General features: G+C 37.3%; 1 protein-coding gene across 1 annotated transcript in view; it reads left to right on the top strand.

Moving 5' to 3' along the window:
- The first annotated feature begins 6,133 nt into the window (after positions 1-6,133).
- The window catches only part of GTF2A1L (general transcription factor IIA subunit 1 like), a 49,704-nt gene continuing 32,891 nt past the window's right edge, over positions 6,134-22,946 (top strand). The window contains exons 1-6 of the mRNA XM_036069222.2: positions 6,134-6,154; positions 8,664-8,765; positions 8,953-9,076; positions 17,360-17,415; positions 19,472-19,556; positions 20,605-21,191. Coding sequence (XP_035925115.1) covers positions 6,134-6,154; positions 8,664-8,765; positions 8,953-9,076; positions 17,360-17,415; positions 19,472-19,556; positions 20,605-21,191 — 975 coding nt within the window. The remainder of the gene's footprint in view (positions 6,155-8,663; positions 8,766-8,952; positions 9,077-17,359; positions 17,416-19,471; positions 19,557-20,604; positions 21,192-22,946) is intronic.

Below are 22,946 nucleotides of genomic sequence, written 5' to 3'. Positions count from 1 at the left end.
CCTTCCTTCCCTCCTTCCTTCCTTATATTCTTCCTTTTATCATTTCCTTTCTATTTCAAGAACTTCCTTTAACCATTCTTTTAGGGTAGTTTTGCTGGTGATAAATAATCTTAGTTTCTTTTCATTTGAGAATATTTTGATTTTTTCTTTTTTCCCTGAATGATGTTATCACTGCATTTGGGATAGTGAGTTAATAGTTCTTTCAGCCCACTTTCTTCTGGCCTTTATGATTCCTGACCAGAAAGACACTTATATTTCAATTTGTCTGTTTTTCTCTTTGTTGTTCAAATTGGGCTATCATTCTATTTTCAAGTTCATTGATCCTTTCCTTTGTCCTCTCTATTCTGCTGCTGAGTCTTGGATTGGTTTCCTAGGACTGCCATAACAGACTCCTATGAACTGAGAAACTTGAAATAACAGGAATGAATTGTCCTAGTTTGAAGTTTAGCTAGAAGTTTGAAATCAGGGTGGTGACAGAGCCATACTCCCTCTGAAACCTGTATGGGAGAACTTCTTCCTTGCTTTTTCTAGCTTCTGGTGTTTGCTGACAATCTTTGGTGTTCCTAGTTTATAGGTGCATCCCTCCACTATCGGCCTCGGTTGTCATGTGACTGTTTTCTTTCTGTGTGTCTTTGTCCTTCTCTTAAAAGGATATCTCTTAAAGGATCTTAAGCCATCTGCGATGACTCTATTTCCAAATAAGGTCACATTCTGAGTTACTGGGGTTTGGACTTCCACATACCCTTTTGGGAGATATAATTAACCCATAACAAGCCCATCCATAGAATTTTTTATTTTGGTTATTCTATTTTTTGGTCATAAAATTTCCGTTTGGTTCTTCTTTATATCTTCTATTTCTTTGTGCAGACTTTCCATGTTTTCGTTTTGTGAAATTCATTTCATTTCATTTCAAAGTGGTCATTAAATTGCTTGCTTAATTGCCCATCAAAACAGTTTTAGGAAGACTGCTTTAAAATCCTTGTCAGAAAATTCCAACACCTTAGTCATCTCTATGTTGGTGTCTCCTGATTGTCTTTTCTCATTCAAGTTGAGATTTTCCTGGTTCTTGGTAAGACAGATGATTTTCAGTTGCTTGCTGGACATTTTGGTTATTATGAGACCGAATCTTCTTTAAATTTGTTTTGGCAGGTCTCCTAGGACACCGGGTCAGTGGGGCAAGGTGAGAGTGCCATCTTGCTACTGCCAGGTGGAGGGGAAGGGCCCGGTCTCCTCTCAGCCTCTGTGGACACCCCAGGGGAGGGAGGAGCTCTTATTACTGTTGGGTCAGGGAGAAGCTCAGGCTCCCCCCCAGGCTACCACTGACATCACCCTGGCTGAGACAGGGAGCAGTGCCTTGCTGCTCCTTCTCACTGGGCCTCCACGGGTGCTGCAAGGGGCAGGTCCCACTATTGCCAACAGAACCTTCTCTGACACAACCCCAGTGGGTGATGGGGATGGCTCATTGTAGCAGGGTGGCCTGCAAGTCCCAGCGTCCCATGGGGTCTCCAGTGACATTGTGGGAATGGCTGTACCTCATTACCTGTGGGCAAGAGTGGAAGTCTAAACTCCTTCCTTTGCCTTCGCTGACAGGGGTGGGGTGGAGCCAATCTTTTCTATGTGTTTGACTGCAGTGTTGTTTAAGAATTTTCTGTCTTGTTGCCCCTTTCCTGGTCCTTTGGCTAGAAAGAGAAGGGTCTTGTGCTTTTTTTGTCTGTGACCTTTGGTATTTCTGGTTTGCTCACTTCACCAGCACCCAGTTTAGGATACATGAGGCAAAAAGAAAGCCAGGGAATTCATTACTGTGCCATTCTCTGGGTTGTAAAGTCCCTAACTGGGCTGGGCCCTTCTCTCTACCATTCAGGGTCTTATGTTTGTTTTATATATAAAATCCAGAGGGTTTTTTTTTTTTTTTAGCTATATTTAGCAGGAGGAATAGGAAGAAGTATGTCTACTCCATGTTTTCCCTGCCTCTCCTGATATTTGAAGCACCTAAGGAAACAATATAGAATATTCAAGATGCTGCCATTTACCTCTTATAAAATGAGACAAATTAGGTAAGAAGAAAAGTACAGTTATTGTGGGAAGAAAGCTAGTTTGTTCTAACCAAATCATAGCCTTAAGTTCAGCTTTATTCGTCTTTATTTCTATCTTCTCTAAGTAGAAATTTAGGTTGGAAAATTCACTGGAGACAATGGATATTATCCTTGCTAATATTTCATGTTCATGTATGATTATACACATTGTGATTTAAAGAATGAAAATGGAATCATTTGTTAGCTAGGAAATTACTGAATCCTTATCAGACCCTGATGAGAATGTTGAAAAAGTAGCCATGGGGAAAATTGTGTTTGAAGTCATCCTCCACACTTTCAGTGAGTTAATTATAATCACTAATTTTCATACGTACATAATGTATACATCTCTTTAATAGTAAAATATTTTGAAAGAGGCAGTAATGTGATCATTAAGAGTGTTCCACCAGGTGATAAGGTCACCAGTTGGCCATAGCATTGTGAAACAGTCATTTTAACTGAAATCCTGTTGGAGTGGGAAGGGGAAATTCATCATGGTGAAGCAATATCTGATGTTCAAATAATGTAAGTTGATTTTGGATTACAAAATGGAAAATGTTACAAAAGTACAGAATGTAAATAAATCAGAACTACCAACATTGTAACCATTTCAAAGTTACAAGGTGAGGCAGAGATTATCTGCATTTTCATTTCCTGGAAGATGTGAAGGATGAAACAGGCAGAGAAACACAATACTGCTGAGTTTAGTGCAGTGGTTGCAAAATGTTCAGAAACTAATTATGAATATTTGCTCCCTCAAGCCATATAATTCATAGACTAACTTGTATTTTTCATTATGGATTAAATATATAATTTAGAGTCTATACAGTTACTGAAATGCCCTGAATTTGACTGTAGAATTTAATATGTAAAAGGTAATGGTCTGTCTCTAAAATACCTTTTGTAAAAAAAACATTCAGAGAAAGGATTTCGCAGATCTGGCCTTTTCTCACAATAAGCAAAGTGAAATTGTTTCTTTACTCATGTAGTAGTATCACTGAGACCTCCAGGCAAAAATAATGAGAATATACAGAATACAAAGAAATTAATCCAATTATTAGATTTGTTTAAATGTCGCAAAACTGGCGTGTGTTATAAATGAAATATTATATATTATAGTCTGTAAACAAAGCACGGGAAAATGAAAAGCTGATGCTCTGAATTGTGATGGGCAGCTAGGGGAGAGCTTTGTGCTTCGCTGCAGGTGTAATTTCAAAGAACTGAGTGCTCAAGGAAGGACCAAGGCCTCAGCATTCCTTTTTTATTTTCTATTTACTAACATAAAAAATAGTCACTGAAGATTGCCTCACTGAAGCTTGGGGATCTTGAAATTTCAATTTTAGCATCAAAAGTGTCTTGTGTATGCAACACACTGCCCTGATGGGTTTGAAAAATTGACGAAAGAAATATGACCATCACATGACTATAAGAGTTTGCTCGTTTGATGATAACCTGGGATCAATGCCACCAAATATCAGTCTTTAAAGATTCTTTTACATACTTTTCAAATGCTTTTATGATTGATGAGGGTATTCAAAAAACTTTAAACGCTGAGATTACAATGAGGGAAAACAAAACCTTCGCTAGTCACAATCCAGTCAGACAATGGGTCCTGTATTAGTTATCTCATGCTGTGTAACAAATTATCCCCAAATTTAAGCTTAAATTGGCATGCATTTATTATCTCACACAGTTTCTCAGGATTGAGAATCATGAAATGCCTAGAGGGTGGTTCTAGTTTAAGGTCTCTCAAAGGAATGCAGCCGAGCTGTCAATCGGGGCTGCAATAAATAATCTGATCACCCAAAGGGGGAAGGATCGATTTCCAAGCTTACTCGTGTAGTTGTCTACAGACTTCTGATCTTTGCTGGCCATGGGCCTGAGTCTCAGTGCCTTGTCACACAGGCCTCTCCACACGCTACCTGAGTGCCTGAGTGTCCTCACAACATGACCTCTGTTGTCTCCCAAAGTGAGTGATCTGAAGGAATCTCAAGGAAGGAAGCCACAGTCAGTTTTAACCTCATTTAAGAAGTGATACAACATCACTTCTGCTTTATTCTATTGGCCATCCAGACAAACCATAGTACAATGTGGGAGGGGACAACACAAGGTTGTGAATGCCAGGAGGTGAGGATCATTGTGGGTCATCTTGGATGGTGGCAACCACAGGTCCAGAGCAGACATACAACTTGGATTCACCTAGATTTCACCTAGAGGTTAAAGTATACCTCCTCTAAAAGCCATTGTTTATTATTGGGGAAAAATTACATCTGAGTCTACTGGTGACCATTCAGACAGACAACAAGGGGCAAATGGAAAGCTGCTGACATTTCTCTGCCAAGGTTCCATAACCTCTCTGTAAGAATAAGGTCTTAAAACTTGACTATGAAAAGTTAGAAAACAAGAGACCTTTCAGGTTTCTTATTTCTCAGCTTGAATAATTTAATTGGATTTTATAATATCAGTAGAAATCAATGACTGCTTTTCTATTTTGGGTGACAGATAAGTCATTTTGAATACTTCTGGTAGTAAATTGCCAGGTAGAGGTACAATCATTAAAAGTTACTATATAAAATTCTTGGCATTTTGTAAAGGAAATCTCAGATGGTTTTTAATTTCAGAGTCTACTAAAGGGTTTCATATAAATCAGCTGCTTGAAACTCACAAATCATAAGGTACCTGACCCAGGCAAAGCAAATACAGAGTGGTAGGGCATAAAGAGCTCTAATGAATTTATACATACAAATAAATAAACAGCCAATTTTTTTTTTTTTAAAGATTTTATTTATTTATTTGACAGAGAGAGAGACAGCGAGAGAGGGAACACAAGCAGGGGGAGTGGGAAGGGAGAAGCAGGCTTCCCGCCGAGCAGGGAGCCCGATGCGGGGCTCGATCCCAGCACCCTGGGATCATGACCTGAGCCAAAGGCAGACGCTTAACGACTGAGCCACCCAGGTGCCCCCAGCCAATTTTAAACTTAATATGATTTTTAAATCATTAAATAACGTAGCCATCTGGTTAAGTCAGGACCTATCTGCAGACTAGAAAGGCTATTTAAAAGGCAGAGTAGTGACAATAGATGACTTTTTCTTAAGACTCCACATTATCTATGCTTAGATTTACTCTCAGTCCTAGTCAAGGTGTGCTCCTAAATGCTCTACCTTTCAGGGGGGAAGCGAATTATTGCAGGTCAAGAGATGGTGATTTTTACCTGAGGAGGAAAAGGAGTCTGGGTAGTGCCTGGTGCTGACTTTATTTTAGCAGTCGTTCTCCACCTAAGCTTCATAATAGAATCAGAGTCTCTGCGGCGAGACTCAGGTGCCAAATGTTTATTAAACTCTCCAGGTGATTTCACTGGAAGGCCAAAGCTGAGAATCTTTGTCTTGGGACGGTGAATCTCATTTCAGCGACCATCAGAATCATCTGGAGAGCATGCTGAAATTACAGAATGCTGGGCCCCATCCCTAGAGCTTCTGATTAGGTAGGTCTGGGGTTGGCCCAATAATTTGCATTTTTAACAGGTTCCCAGATGATGCTGATTTGCTGTCCTACACTTGGAGAATCAATCACAGACGAGTTTGGCTTTTGTTATATTTTTACTGGAGTTCAGCCGTGCGCGGGGCGTAGTGGGAGGGGAGAAAATTGGTAGGAGAGGACAGAAGCCGCTAGTCTCCCCATTTCCCTGGCCCAACCCCCCTCCAAGCTGAAGGTGAACTGGAATCTACCACCGCATCGCGTCCCCCCTATTTTCTCAGTCTTTAACTTTACAGACTGAGGAAATAAAGTTTCCTCAGGGGTCCGTTGAACGGTGCAAAGCTGTTTAGATCGCACTTGATCAGCCCAGTTCAGCTGGCTTCTCTGCTCATGCACACCGACCTCTTCCCTCTCTCCAGGGAGCCCTGCTCGGCCCACTAGCTTTCTCTCCTCCCCTGCCCCGCCCCCAGCGTCCCTGCGTAGTTGCGCAGGCAACGTGCAAGGCGTTCAAAGCGAGCGGCGAGGAGGCCTCGCTCGGGCACCGCGTGTCGCGCAGGCGCGAGGGGAGAGGCGCCGGAGCCGCTGTCATGGCCTGCGTTAACCCGGTGGTAAGGAGGACCAGCCCGGCCCCTAGGCCTGTGCTCTGTGTGGAGGGAGGGCTGGTCCAGGTGTCACGGCAGCCCAGTGCTGCACACACATTTTCCCTCCTGGCCCTTCACAGCCTTTCAGAAACGCTCGCCTTAGTGGCCCCGGCTGTTCTCCTCCGCGTTGGAGGAAGCCGATGAGGACCAGTAGCAGCTGAGCGGGAAGTTGGGGTCCGCCCGCTGGGGGAACCCCGGCCTCGTCCGCGCGGTCCGCCCCGCACTGAGGTGGTCTGGCGGAGGTGGTGAGAGCTGAAGCTCGCGTTAACCCTCCCAGTTTCCTGTGGGTTTAGAAAATTCCCGAGTTCAGTTGTACTCCCACTGTAATTCTTACTTTCGGCATGGCCTTTGTTGATTGGGAGCTATATTATTTACCTGAAGTAACAAGTGATGTGATACTTCGTGTGACCCCACGCATGTTTTTTGAGTTCTCTCCTACCCCCATTTCCCCATCCTGAATGCCTAAGTATACAATTGGAATTAAACACAAACCTTGATCTCCCACCTTTACAGTGAGAATTGACAGGCTAAAATGGCACTTGTGAAACCTCTATCAATTTTAAAAAGCTGAATTAAAGAGAAAAACGAGGAGTCACCTTTATTTTCAGTTCACCTGAACAAACTTCATATTTGGTGAAAGGCAGTGGGCTTGTCCGGGTCTGTTATTTTATGGGTTCCAGGTACACATATGCAGCATAAAAGGGTCCATTTTTAGAGACACGTTATTTCAATGTGTATCCATTTTTTGATAATGTATTTTAAGATATGTAAAATACTCAGGCTTGAATATAATTTTACTCTGTGTACCCTTTTGTCTGATGGTGAACTTTACGGAGGGCTGTGTGTGTTTTCTTTTAAAAAAGAAGAGGTTAAAATGTACTTCCTGGACTATACATAGTTCTAATGAAGGTAACAGGGAAAGGGTATAAAGTCTAACCTTAGTTCCAGAAGAGAAAGTATGTTCAATACCTATTTTGCTTTTGAAAAATTGTGTTCTAATGGTTTATTTTTGACAGCTGCTTTTATACTCAGGGTGGATCTTAAGGAAGTTTTTAGCCCTAGGAGTTTTTTCCTCTTGCTGTAAATGTGATCCAGCTAGCTGGGATGAACACTGAAGTAGCACTTTAGTATGCCTTTCAGGGTAAACTGAGAAGAAGCAACTAATCTAGGGCACTTAATCTTAATGGATAGGACTGTGAATAACGTGTTACTGATTGGCCTATTCAGAAGCTTACCCGGGATCTTTAGAGGGATTCGTTTTAAGCCTAACTACTCTTGGTGTGAGCAGGAGTATTTAGAGTGTTTACTGGGTAGTATGAAAGAGCAGTCCTAGAATGCCACAGTTTTTATTGCCAAATCTTGTGGAAGGGTATGGTTCATTGATGTTGTTTACGTTCTGTTAGGAATCCATTTTGGTGCAGTAGTACTTCTGCTTGACAGTGGTTCACAATAGTTTTTGGACTACCTGTATTTTGGAAGGGGGATAGTCTTTGGTTACTCTATTGTAAGTGCTTGTCTCAATCTTATGGCTTGCAACTTAGTCACATATGTGGAAGTAATATAGTGAGCTCTAAAAACTCCTTTGGCCTCTTTGAGAAAAAAGTAAGTTGAAGACAGTAGGTTCGTTTCCACCTGCCTTAAATGAATTTATTCTAAGCGAAATAAGTCAATCAGAGAGAGACAATTATCATATGATCTCACTCGTGGAATTTATGAAACAGAGGAGCAGAGGGGAAGAGAGGAAAAAATAAAACAAATGAAACCAGAGAGGGAGACAAACCAGAAGAGACTTGTAATCATAGGAAACAAACTGAGGGTTGCTGGAGGGGAGGGGTGGGGGATGGGGTGACTGGATGATGGACATTAAGGAGGGCATGTGATGTAATAAGCACTGGGTGTGATACGCAACTGATGAATCACTGACCTCTACCTCTGAAACTAGTAATACATTATATGTTAGTTAATTGAATTTAAATAAAAAAATAAAAGGAGGGGGAAGTTAAATTCTTTCTTTCTTTTTTTTTTTTTTAAAGATTTTATTTATTTATTTGACACACAGAGAGACAGTGAGAGAGGGAACACAAGCAGGGGGAGTGGGAGAGGGAGAAGCAGGCTCCTCGCTGAGCAGGGAGCCCGATGTGGGGCTGATGCAGGGCTCGATCCCAGGACCCTGGGATCAGGACCTGAGCCACCCAGGCGTCCCGGAAGGTTAAATTCTGACAGAAAAACCAAGTAACCTACCATCTTGATGAATTATTATCTCATATTTGATTGTAGTTCTGTAAGTCAGCCTTGTAGATAGCCTGAGACTATGGGTCAGAATTAATGGACAGCTAAGACTATACTGGGAGTAGATTGCACTTAGTAAAAATCCTTATGGTGGTTTTTCTTTAAACCATAAGAAAGTATACACTGTATGTACACTGAATACATTCAAGCTTGAGAGTTTAAAATGTTAACAATTGCTTTTTTGTAGCCTAAACTCTACAGATCTGTAATTGAAGATGTAATTGAAGGAGTGCGGGATCTATTTGCTGAAGAAGGTATAGAGGAACAAGTTTTAAAAGACTTGAAGCAGGTTTGTAGACAATACAAGTTGCCCTTTCTGTTTTTTTTTCTTAAAAAACTGATAAATTACAGTTTTAACCCCTTAATTATAGTTTAATGTTTACCCATTCATTGTGCCATCAGCTGACATTTTATTATAAAGTTAAAGACGTAGATATCCCATTTTTTTTTTTTAACAAACATTTTTTTCTCCACAGCTTTGGGAAACAAAGGTTTTGCAGTCTAAAGCAACGGAGGACTTCTTCAGAAATAGCGTCCATTCACCTGTGTTCACCCTTCAGTTGCCAAACAGCTTGCACCAAACATTGCAGTCATCAACAGGTTGGATATAGCTAGTAAATTAGTACTATTTTGGTCTTCAGAACAAATTCTCATTTGGTGGTGGCTTTATATTAGGGTAATGTTCTTAAGGTGAGAGGGCTTGGACCTCAAAACCATTACTATTACTGTCAAATAAATAAAATCTTTAAAAAAAAAAAAAAAAACCATTACTATTAAATGAACACAGAATAAGCCATCATCCCATAATTATTGGCGACAAAATTAGGTTATTCAAGCTAGCTTTTCAAAATACTAAAGTCCACAAGGATGACCAAGTGTTACTTCAGAGGAACAAGTTACATTGTTTGTGCTATTGGGAGTACCCACTAGTTATTTCAGAGAATTTGATTGGGTTGAGTCAAGGAGTAACCCAGCCACCGTAGCTGAAAAAGCAGAGGGAAAGATGGGTGGTTGCATGCTTGTGCATTCTTTATCTTTCTCTTGCTTGTTGTATATATTATAAATCTGCTCTTGTATTGGAAGCAAAATGGAGAGTTAACAAGAATATGGAGATTATTCAGGCTACTTCATGGTTTGGATATTATATAATGATGGCTAGAAATTAACCCTGTGTACTTTTCTTCATTTCTTGGACTTGAAACTTCTGCTTTTGAGGGAAATAATTTTCCATATTATGTGTATCAATTTAAACTGGAAAAAAGTGGCTAAGACAAAAAAATGATACTGTGCTATCTTTCTAGTGTTTATTCCTTCTTTTCTGATTCTTACAATTTTTATGCTCTCCTAATGTGTGTGTGTGTGTGTGTGTGTATGTCTGTCTACATCCAGCACACACACACATAGGTTTTATTTGGTTTAGTTGAAGTAGATTAATGTCTGCCAGAAGTGAGGGTAGATTTTGGATTAGATTTTGGATTGGATTGTCAGTAATAACTAGACTGTTCATTGCACACTTGGGAAAATTCAAAGGAAAATCACATGGGCCAAGGTGAAGAGAAAATAGTAAGGAGGCTAGTATCTTGTTTATTACAAAAGAAGAGAATTTAAGTGTGGCAGCAATTATAACTTAAGAAATAAGTTAACAATGAATATTGAATTACCAGACTTAACTTTTATCTAATGTTAACGCTTATAAAGTGTAACTTTGCTCTATAAGAATTAGCCACAGCAGTTTTAATTACTAAGTTGACACACTGAAACATTTTACATCAGTCTCTAGAGTTTTGGTTATGCTTTTGTTTTGTTTTGTTTTGTTTTGTTTTAATTTTTTTATTGTTATGTTAATCCCCATACATTACATCATTAGTTTTAGATATAGTGTTCCATGATTCATTGTTTGTTATGCTTTTGTTTTTAACTTAACTATTTTATTAGGTCATCCCTTTTATTTCTCTATTTAAATAACATTTTTTCTTTATTGAAGAACTTTAAAGAATTTTTTTTTTTTTTAAATCTTGGAGTGACTTGGAGGGTGGCCAGTGTGGAGGAATGAAAGACTAGACTGTTTTTTATCAAAAGCAGTTAACACTTCTCAGGTTGTCATTCAAAATTGCAGTACTTGATTTTGCCGCAAGATGGTAGTATTACCAGTGATTTAAATCACAAAATAGTCTTGCAACTAATATGTCTAGCTGGCTTTCATTCTGTACTGTATTCTTATTTTCTTTCTTGGAAGTTAGAATAATAGAAATAATTACATTTAAACAAGACAGTTTTTATTCTTTTCTACATCATTTATAATGAAAAGGTTTAAGAAGGCAGTACATGTATCCTTTAAAAACGCATTACAGGCCTTGTTTTTATCCCTCTTCATTTCTAGGTTCCCTATAATAAGATTCTTGAAGTAAATAGCCTCATAAAATTGAAGTACTTCTTAATTATATCTTCTCATTGTAGGCTTTTGAAAGCCTGATTAAAATAACCTAAACTAACTTACTTCTACAGCCTTTTTATCTCCTGATAACAAGTTCAAATTAAATCTACAGTGGAGTAAGTTATTTGCCTTTGTTCTATCTTTAAAGCTTTTGCCCTGTCATATTTTCTTTGACTCTATTATCCATTTGCTTAATCATTTCCTGTATCTTCAGTTGTCAACTTTTTTTTTTTTGGTCTCAGGACCCCTTTACACTCTTAAAACTTGAGGACCTTGAAGAGCTTTCTTTTATGTGGGTTGTTAAGTATCATATTAGAGATTAAAGCTGAGAAATTTAAAAAATGTTTTATAAATTCAAAAAATTCATTATATGTTAACATAATAACATATATTTGTTAAAAGTAACTATTTTCCAGGGGCGCCTGGGTGGCTCAGTCATTAAGCGTCTGCCTTCGGCTCAGGTCATGATCCCGGGGTCCTGGGATCGAGCCCTGCATCAGGCTCCCTGGTTGGCGGGAAGCCTGCTTCTCCCTCTCCCACTCGCCCTGCTTGTGTTCCCTCTCTCGCTGTGTCTTTCTCTGTCAAAAAAAAAAAAAAAGTGTTTCCCAGAACAAAAAGTATTTAATGAGAGGAGTGGCATTGTTTTTCTTTTCTGTAAATCTTTTTAATGTCTGGCTTAATACAAGGCAGCTGGATTCTCATATCTATTTCTAAATTCAATCTGTTGTGATATGTAGTTTTGGCTAAAGTATATGAAGAAAATCTAGCCTTCCACGGGTGTATAATTGGAAAAAGAGGGGTATTTTAATAGCAATTTCAGGTAACTTGATACTATACTAAAACTCAACAAGTGGTAGTTTCTGAGAGCTTAGTTACAAGGTGGAATCTGAAACTTAATCAGTGGACTTTTTGTAATGTTAAAGTTCACTGGTGTGTCTTGCACTTTGAAGGACTCCTTAACCTGTGTGTGATTTTGTAACATACGTTAGTTATTTGGAAAATATTGTTTCACTCAGTTACGCACTTGACACTTTCATTTTACAAGATAAAAAAATACTATTAATATCACCACACATTTCATCAGAAAAGTATTGGGAAACTATCAGGCTCACTGTGGTGGATATAAAGTTTACAAAATTAAGATTTTTAGTTGAAAGCTTGAATTTTACCATTGCCAAATAAAGACTGTCAGTTTGTTTTTCTTGAAGTGATGGGCACACTTGGTTCATTAAAAAAAAAAAAAAAAATGACTGCCAAATAGACATGTCTGAATAACCATAGTTTGTGTCACTTATTCTTTCAAGTAAAAATAGTGTTTCTTGAAGAGGTGAGATCAGCTCTCAACTTAAATAACAGCACCAGTCCTTTTCCATATATTTCCTTGTGTATCTGTATGCTGCAGAAATGCTTTGTGTTCTTCCCATTTCATCCCACAGAATATTAAAAGGAAGTATCCTTGAGGGTTGAAATTTCATAAAAATAATTCTTTATGGTTACATTCAGGAACTTCTTTAGTGAAACTGTTTTATTGTTGCTGTTTTTTTTCCTCTTTTTTTACTGTGAGTGAGCGGTGATGGAGAACAAATAAAGTGACCACTAGTCAGGTTTGGTAATACTGCCTTAATTCATGCTAAGGTGCCTTCACTTTTTTTTTTTTTTAAGATTTTATTTATTTGACAGAGACACAGCAAGAGAGGGAACACAGGCAGGGGGAGGGGAACCGGGAGGTAGAGGGGGAGAAGCAGGCTTCCCACTGAGCAGGGAGCATGATATGGGGCTTGATCCCAGGACCCTGGGATCATGACCTGAGCCACCCAGGTGCCCCAATTACTTTTTTTTTTAATTTTTTTAAAGTAGGCTCTACACCCAGCATGGAGCCCAACACAGGGCTTGAACTGATGGCCCTGAGATCAGGACCTGAGCTGAGATCAAGAGTCAAATGCTTAGGGCACCTGGGTGGCTCAGTCTGTTGAGCCTCCGCCTCTTGGTTTCGGCTCAGGTCATGATCTTGGGGTCCTGGGATGGAGCCCTTCATTGGGCTCTGTGCTCAGTGGCGAGTCTGCTTGAGATTGTCTCTCTTCCTCTCCCCCTTCCCCCTCTGGTGCACATGCAGTCTCTCTCTAAAAAATAAAATCTTTAAAAAAAAAGAAGTTGGAGATTTAACTGATTGAGCCACCCAGGAGCCCCAAGGTGCCTTCACTTTTACTCATCAGTGCTCTGCACTGTAAGCGCAAATGTCAACAAAAAAATTGAGAAGTGAAAAAATAATTTTTATTGTCTTGGTATTATAAAAATATTTTGACCTTGTGAACACATTGAAAGGGTCTCATGGACCCCTGGGGGTTTGCAAGAACTGCTATTCTATTCTTACGGTGATTATATATAGTTTATAATCCACTTTTTGAAAAAGACGTAATGTTTTTAGAACTTTACATTCACAACAAATTTAAGAGAAGGTACAAAGATTTCTCATATACCTCTTGCCCCCATTCATGCATAGTCTCTTCAGTTATCAACATCTCCCACCAGAGAGGTACATTTGCTACAATTGATGAACCTACATTGACATACCATAAACACCCAAAGTCCATAGTTTGTTATTGCTCTTGGTGTTGTATATACTATGTGTTTATGCAAATTTATAATGACTTGTATCCATCATTACAGTATCATACAGGGTAATTTCATTGTCCTAGAAATCTTCTGTGCTCCTCCTATTCATTCTTTCCTACCACACCAACTCAGGGCAACCATTGATATTTTTATTGTCTCCATAGTTTTACCTTTTTCAGAATGTCCTATAGTTGGAATCAATCATGTAGTATCTAGCCTTTTCAGATTGGCTTATTTTACTTAGTAATATGGTGTTAGGATTCCCTCATATCTTTTTGTGGCTTGATAGCTCATTTCTTTTCAACACTGAATAATATTCCATTGTCTGGATGTGCCAGTTTATTTAATTGTTCACCTACAGAAGCACATCTTGGATGCTGCCAAGTTTTGGCAGTTAGGAATAAAGCTGCTGTGTGGAGGTTTATGTGTGGATGTAAGTTTTCAACTACCAAGGAGAGTGACTACTGGGTTGTATGCTTAGTTTTGTAAGGAACCACCAAAATGTCTTTAAAAGTGACTGTGCCATTTCACATTCCCACAAGCAATGAGTGAGAGTTCCTGTTGCTCCACATCCTTGCCAACATTAGGTGTTGTCAGTGTTCTGGATTTTGTCCATTTTAATAGGGATGTAGTGGTATCTCATTGTTTTAATTTGCATTTTCTTGATGACTTATGATGTGGAGCATATTATATGATTATTTGCCATTTATATCTTCTTTGACGAAGTGTCTTTTAAGGTCTTTGGCCCATTATTTAATTGGGTTGTTATGGTTGAGTTTTAAGAATTCTTTGTGTATTTTGGATAACAGCCTATTATCAGATATGTCTTTTGCAACATTTTTTTCCAACCTGTGTCTTTTCATATTATCCTGATGTTTTTTTGAAAGGAGTTTTAAATTTTAATAAAACCCAGCTTATCAGTTATTTCTTTCATGGATTGTACCTTTGGTGTTGAATCTAAAGTCATTGCCACACTCATGGTCATCTAGATTTTCTTCTATCTTCTAGGAATTTTGTAGTTTTGCATTTTACATTTAGGTCTGATCTATGTTTAGTCATTTTTTTTGAAGTGTGTAAAGTCTGTCTAGTTTCATGTTTTTTGCATTGGATAGCCAGTTCAGCCATTTGTTGAAGAGACTATCTTTGTGCCATTGTATTGCCTTGGTTTCTGTGTTAAAGATCAGGTTGACTGTGTTATGTGGGTCACTTTCTTGGCTCTCTGTTCTGTTCCATTGATGTATTTGTCTGTTCTTTCACCAGGTAACGCTGTCTTGATTACTGCAGCTTTCTTTTTTTTTTTTTTTTTTTTTTACTGCAGCTTTCTAGTAAGTCTTGAAGTGGGGTAGTGTCAGTCCTCCAACTTTTTCCTCCTTGAATATGACACTGGCTCTTCTGGGTCTTTTGCCTATAATCCACTTTTGAGAGAGAAATGGGATTTCATTAATAATAACCTCAGAATAATAGGTGTAAACTAGGACTGTCCTGGGTTAACTGGGACATGGAGTCACTTTGTCTATGATTGTCCTATTTCTAGAGCAACTCAAATCTGTGTTATTTGGTCTTCATGTCACATAGTTTTTTGATGAAACTATCATCAGTCATTGTGGGAGCAAGAAAGGGAAGAATAGGAATTTTGAGAGGTTTGTGATACCTTTCATCTTTGAGCATTCAAACTCCTTCAGATACAACTATATGTCCAGTTCTTGAATTTAGATCTGGTGAAAATTTCAGCAATGCTGTTGGTTCTTGATGTGATTTGAGGAATATTCAGTTTGGTTATCAGAGATGGGCATATGTTAATGAGTAGTCACAAAGAATATTGACCAGTCTTTGCACCTCTTGAGTCATGTGACTTGGATATTAAGATTTGTAATGGTTTAAAGCAGGACCAGGAATTGTGAAGTTAGTAACTGCCTTTAATGTAGCAAAGACTTCTTGTTGTATAGGAAAAAAATAGCCTTGTAAATGTTATTATGTAACATTATCTCTTTCTTAATTTACACTTCTTAAATTACATTTGTGGGATTGAATTCTTTCTATATCGTAAAGCTATTGTTTGTGAAATTTAATATTTCTAGAATATATACATGAAGACCAAAATTCTAACACTATTAGTTTAAGTAAAGACACATATTCAGTTAAAACTTAATTGGTTATTGAAACTATCTTGAATATTTTAAAAAGCGTGTTTCAGGCACATATAATGGTATATATAATTTGTGAAAGTACGCAAATGGTGCATTTAGTATCAAAATTAAGTAGGAGCTGCATGAAACTTCACTATAAAACTGTTCAATGCTTTTATTCTGATGACTATAAAGAAACTCTTAAACTCTTATAGCTCTATTTGATTTATATAAGATTAGAGAATTATCCTTTAGGATTTATTGCAAGGTATTTAAAAGAGGAGGATTGTTGCTATTTTTCCTCAAGAAATTCATTTAACTGCTTTGGACAACGTGTTAACAGATTTTTATTTCCTCTCCGGCTATGGCTTCAGCTGTACTAGCTTAAGCTTTGCTCACTTCAGCTAATTAAGACTAATACCCTTGTGTTTCTGCCACACCAGTTCTTTCTAATTTAGCCTTTCTAAAAGAATGCCTGTTAATAAGCAAAGCCATAGATGAACAGAGGATAAAAATAATTTTCTGCTACATTAATCATCAGTCTCTGTAGCTTCACTTCTGTTGTTCTAATGTGGGAAGAATGGTTAGTTTAAAAAAAATATTTGCTCTTCTGAGTGACTTGTTCATGATGGAGCCATTTTAGTGTCCAGCAAATTTTTGGGACAATTTAATGTGGTATGTGAAAAAACACCATAATAAACATTACATTTAATATTATATGTGCTGCATAAACACGCTAAAACATTCTTTTTTATTAAAAGGCAAAATGATACTATCATAGTCATGTTCAGCTAGGTAAAATGAACCTTGAGGTAAACTTTAAGGTTACATTGATCAACTGAGGTCTTTCTACTATAGTTACTATTTGTTCTTTACACTTATTTTTTAATGCTTCCCTTTCCAACCGTTAGGTCAATGTTTTAGCTGTATTATAAACAAAGAGATAGCATAGAAAATTGGTAGGTAATAAAAGATATGTGAGGTTGCAACTTTAATGCAGGTTGGGGTGGTCTTTTCCTAGGAATTTGTTCTCGTATTTTTTTTAGTAGTCATACTTGTTTCATGCAAAGACTTGTGGGGACATGTTCTTACTCATTTATTCCTAAAACTGTGTAGTTGTGCTGGCTCAGTTGGCTAAAGTATTGTAAATAACTTTTCATGAAATGAATGAATTGGAAATTCTTTTGAGCCTATAAAATTTAGAATGGTTTATGTTGGGTTACATTCTTTGCTCAATAGTACAGTCTTTGGGAAATGTGCTACTTGAATAAATACTACTTTTTCTCCCCTATCAAAAGTTGTAATGGACATCTGGTGCTACAGTGACTTAATAAAAATAACTTAGGTATTTTCTTACGGATTTGGATTTCTATATATGGTATACTTTGTAACAATGAAATATTTTCTTTTGGTACTTAAAACAGGTTAGTTGTAAAATCTTTATCTGAAGTTTTTGGGGAAAAATATAATTAAATTCATTTATCTCACTTGCAATTAGGAAGTTTAGAATTCACCATGGTCAGACATGTTAGTGATGGAAAACATTTTTTTTTAAATTTTATTTTATGTTAATCACCATACATTACATCATTAGTTTTTGATGTAGTGTTCCATGATTCATTGTTTGTGTATAACACCCAAGCTATACTTAGCAGTTTTATGAAACTGGCAAATTGTAACGAATGTATGTTTATTTTGTTTTCTATACAGCATCATTAGTTATTCCTGCTGGTAGACCTCTTCCCAGTTTTACTACAGCAGAACTGGTATGTAGCCTATTTGATATATATTTTTAAGTATATGCCTTACTTTCAGTGAATGGTAGCAGGAGGCTGGGCATAGATGTATTCGTAATCCCCCATTTGAATGAGAAAAGATATAGTAAGGGATGGGGAGACAGGAATAACTTCTAAAACATACATGTTGCAAAAACTGAGGAGTTTCAGAATTGACATTTTCTTTACCAACTTTTCCTGTCTTCCAGAGCAGTTGTTAGCAGTAGTATCTATAAATACTATTGTTAGTATCTACAAGTTCAGGAAATTTCTGAAGTTAAATTCTATGGAGTTTTAATACATGGTATAATGTTATATACTAGGTAGATCCTAAATAGATGATGTTGATACTTTCTGATTTTTTTTTTTTAATAAATTGAGCCACATAATAGTTCTTTTTATTTAAGTGGAGTATTTTGGTCATTTTTTATCTTTGTGTTGTAGAGATTTAGAGTATAGGTTTCTCCCCAAAGATTTGGGGCAAAAAATAAAATTACAACTTGTATATAGAAAATTGAGTAGTTTTCAGGTGGGGAAAAATAGCACTTTTCCTCTTTTACCTTTCTCCAGTGGTATATAATCCATTGTTTTTCATCTTCTTTCAGCCCACTTTCTGGGCCAAAAGGTTTGGTGGGCCATTAATTAGCATTTCTTCATTAAAAACAAAACCACACCCCTTACCAGGATTTTTGGAAAGAATGGTGTTGCTTTTGATAGAGGAGACCAATCTGCTGAAAAATACATCTGCCTTTGAAATTCTAGGGACTACTTTTTCTCCTGGTTAAAGAAATAATACACTTCTAAATAGTAAAAACAAATTTATAAAGTAGAAAGTGAAAGAGCCCTGAAATATTGTACCCCAAAGATAACTGTTTTAACTATTTGATGTATATCCATCTAGCATTCTTTTGTGAAAATTACATTAATTTTCAGGGTAAAAGTAGGCTCATTCTCTGTGCTGGTTCTGTAATGTTTTTACTTAGTAATATAGATGGATCCTTTTCACTGCCAGTTATATATTGACCTTACTGGATGTATCAGTTTCATTAACTGATATTTTATTAAGGGACATTTAAATTATTTTTAGTTTTTTTTCCTAATATAATTGATTATACTTGTAGATAAGTTTTTGTGTATTTGTGTGATAATCAGGTAATGAGGATACATTCCTAGAAGTGGAATTTCTGGGTCAAAGATTATGCATGTTTTCAATTGGGTTATATATTATATAATTGCCCTCCAAAAGGATGGTACATACATACTCATATAAGCAGTGGTCTGAGAAAACTGGTTTTTATCACATCCTTACCAACACTGGGTGTTACTAATCAATCTTAGAAATTTTTGTAGGTCTGGTAGGCAAAAACTTTTTTGTCTTTTGACTTAGTATTTGAAAAAATTAAAAACCCTGAGGTTTAATTCTTTTTTTTTTTTTTTTAAAGATTTTATTTATTTATTTGAGAGAGAGAGCACAAGCAGGGGAAGTGGCAGGCAGAGGGAGAGGGAGAAGCAGGCTTCCCAACGAGCAGGGAGTCCAAAGCGGGGCTTGATTCCAGGATCGGGGGATCATGACCTGAGCTTAACCGACTGAGCCACCCAGACACCCCTGAGGTTTAATTATTCTAAAAAAAAAAAAAATTGTACGCTGTTGTATTAACTAATTTAAAGTACCATTAGTGATCAACCTACGGATTAGAGGACTCCTATAAACAGCTGTGGTTCTCGTATCTGACAATTTGAGGATCACGGACTCGGGCAAACCTGTGTAGTGGAGAAGTTATAGGAGTCAGTGTTCATACTGTTTACTAAGACTTTACTGGCTTCATTGTGAATAGCTGTAGAACAGAATTCTTTTTATCCTTAATGAGATGATCTAAATCAAATATTGAAAAGCTGTTTTGTTCAAAGAACTTAGCCCCAATGTTAAATGTCCAACCATTGTCCTGTTGTCCTGAATCAGACTTTTTTTTTAGTCCCTGTGAGATCAGGAAAAAGAGATAAAAGGAAAGCCTTTTTCTAACTTTCTAATTAAATTTCTCATATCTAGAGCACCTCAAACTCTAGTGCAAGCTTCACTTTTCCTGGTTATCCTATCCATGTACCAGCAGGTGTGACACTGCAGACTGCATCTGGTAAGACTATAGTCCCCATTAAGTGCTTTTTTTTTTTTTTTTTAGCATTGGTACTGAATGCTGGATGTTAATTTTCATGATTTTTAATAAACTGTATACCAGAAGTTACTGAAGTTACAGGAACTTTTAATACAACTTATTTTAAAAACAATAATAAATGGTGGTTATTCCTGTTGTGGAGGGCAACCTACCATAAAAGACACTGTCCTAGGTCTGTCCTGTAACTTATTCCCATTTCTCTTTCCCAACATTATAAAAGATGCTTTATATATGTTTTTTAAATTCAAATCAGTCATCTAAATTTTGACAAATACAAAATAACATATCTGTGTCCCTGCTAGCTCTAATCCAGAAAGACTAAAGATGACATTGATCAACCTTTGCCTCCTTTCTTCCTGGAGATCGTGTAATAGAATATCCAAGAAGTTTAGAGATTAACCAAACTTTGCTTTTTCGAGTACTTTGTCTTGATTTGAAAGAGAATCCTATCTATTCTTTAGGTTTTTACAACGTTTAAAGCACCTAACTCAGTGCTCAAAAAAATAAATTTCTTCCTCCTCCTTTTTACTGTTGTTTTAAAGGAAAAAAGTGGGGGAGGGGATTTGATAGCTTTTGAAATTACTAAACTCTTTTTGGATAGCATTGTCTTATAGTAGTTACATGGTATCTTAGATCTTAAATTTATGTGAAATACATTCTCCATTATGTTTATTAAAATCCCAATTTGGGTTGGTAACATAGTAATTTATCAGATGATGGGATAGGTCCATGGAGTAAATATTAGTGGCCTATATGTATCTCAAAATGTGCCATATAAGCAATAGTAAGAAAAGGCTAGAGTTCAAGTGAGATGGCTTTCATTGGTAAGAATAGAGTAATACATGTTTATTGTCGAAAACACAATCTGAAGAATAAAATAACTCGTAGAGATAACTATGAGCATATTGATGTGTTTTTGGACAGCCTGTTGTGCCTGAGGGTTTCTTTTTTTTTTTTAGAGGAAATTAGGTTTCTATCATACTTAAGGTATTGTTTTCTCCTTTTTGAGGTCACCTTTATAAAGTCAATGTACCAATTATGGTGACACAGACTTCTGGAAGAGCAAGTATTCTCCATCCAATTCAGCAAGTATTTCAGCAGCTCGGGCAGCCTTCAATAATCCAGACCAGTGTTCCACGACTGAACCCATGTTCTTTCCACGCGACTGCTGAAAAATCAAAGCGAATAGAAACTGTGCTCCAGCAACCCACAATTCTTCATTCTGGGACAGTGGATAGGAAACATTTAGAAAATGCCACCAGTGATATACTTGCTCCTCCTGGAAATGAGCGTGAAATCATGTCTGAAGCTTTGTTGAGTCAGCCGGAAAGCTCTCAGTATATCCGTCTTCCAGGTGTTGTGTTTCCTCCACAGGTCTCTCAGACAGACATGCACGGGGAGCCAGTGCTCGGTGTTGCAGGCAGCATGACTCAAAATCTGAATGGTGGGCCCCTCTCCACTGGCCGACAGGGGGCCCAGCACCAGCACATGTCTGATACTCAGCTTCGTGTTCTTAAAAATAGGATGTTTGGATGTGGTTCTGTAAAGCAGCCAAGAAATACAGAGGAGCCCAGCAGCCTACCTGTCTCAGAGAAGGTAGTTCTCTGTTGAAGTGAATGGTATTAGGGGACAGACAGTGGTGGGTGATTTGACATCCTGAGGTTTTTTTAAGCTGTAAGGTACTCAGAAGTATAAGTGTTCTGTTCTGTTTTTTCCTTTAGAAGATTATTTATTACTGTTTTTAATATAGCTATCAGTTCTTATAAATGCCCAGCATTTCAAACTTTTAATTTCAGTTAATGAATTAGAAGAGTCTTCAAAGAAAATGGATTTGTTTTAAAGTAATCCATTTTACCTCTCCCTTACATTGTGAGGATGTTTGTTTGTGTATAAATTTAAAAGACCCAGAGATCAATCCTAGTAATTAAATGAAAATAAATGAATATTTTGAGGTAATTCTTAATATGCAAAAGAGGTCCAAAGTATTTTTTTAAAAGTTGCTCTACAGAATTTTCCTAAACTCCCATAAGAAAGTTTTCCCTTATCTTGCTAGTACTTTATTTCTCCCTGCTTGCTGAAATATGAGTTAATGTCTTTTGGAATTCAAACTACTAAAAAATAGCCTCTAATTAACTTTGCGTATTGAAAATAGGTTCGAATTATTAATTTCCAAGGAATTCATAGTGAGGGCAGACAGATTCATGGAGAATTTTGGATGGTAAAATTTAGAAAAAATACTGAATTCTTTTTACATATGTGAAATATGTCTTACAGCTAACTCCATTTATACAGTTTAGTCACATATGCCAACTAATTAAACGTTTATGTGTCTAGCTAATGGTTTAGTGGTCCTTAGAACTGCTGTACAAACCTGTAGCAGTGGATAGTTAAGTGCTACTTTAACATTTTCCTAGATGGAAGGGGAAGGTACTGGGTACAGTGAAGGGTAATGAATGAAGAAAATGACTGTCAGAAGCTGTTGGACCTGTTTTAGAAAGTTTCTGATGTTTGATGAAGCCTGTTCAAAATCTTTTTTTTTTTTTTTTAAAGATTTTGTTTATTTATTTGACAGAGAGAGATACACAGCGAGAGAGAGAACACAAGCAGGGGGAGTGGGAGAGGGAGAAGCAGGCTTCCCGCGGAGCAGGGAGCCCGATGCGGGGCTCGATCCCAGGACTCTGGGATCATGACCTGAGCCGAAGGCAGACGCTTAACGACTGAGCCACCCAGGCGCCACCGCCTGTTCAAAATCTTGTAGCAAGTTGAGTTTTGGTATAGAGTAGAAAGATTAAAATGTTTTTTGAGTATTTTTTCATTATATTTTCCGCATAATCTATAAAATTTGAGAAATGTAGGCTAAACTCATAATTAGGAAACATTTGTTTTTGAGGTAAAAATAACTGTGAATTTAAAATAAGTGTGTGTTTTCATCACTTAAAATTTTTGGACGCATTTTTCTCCTGAACTCTGTATGAACTTTGCAGAGTTTTGGTGTGATGATTCAAGGACTTATTCTCCTGTTACTTATGAGATGTCACCTGTACTTTGTTCTGAAAGGGCAAAATAGATTAGTTAAGGGGGATTAATCAAGAATTGTTTAGGGGATAGTGGTCGCGAACTTAGGTTGAAGCCACAATAGGTTCAAATTCCAGATTGACCATTTACAAACAAGCTATGTAAGGTTACTCTCTGAAATTCAGTTAAAGTCTGTAAACTGGGCATGAAACCAACCTCATAATTTTTAGGATTATCAGAGATGATTTGTATAGAGTTTGTAATAGCTTCTAAGCTTTAGATTAGTGCTATTATGCTTTGTAGGCATGAGATAAATCAGGTAACTTTTCATATAAT

This window comes from Halichoerus grypus, chromosome 10 (assembly GCF_964656455.1).
Source record: "Halichoerus grypus chromosome 10, mHalGry1.hap1.1, whole genome shotgun sequence".
In the NCBI taxonomy this organism is placed as follows: Eukaryota; Metazoa; Chordata; class Mammalia; order Carnivora; family Phocidae; genus Halichoerus; species Halichoerus grypus.
Note: the sequence above shows the minus strand (reverse complement) of the source record. Positions and strands in the feature narration are given on the sequence as shown.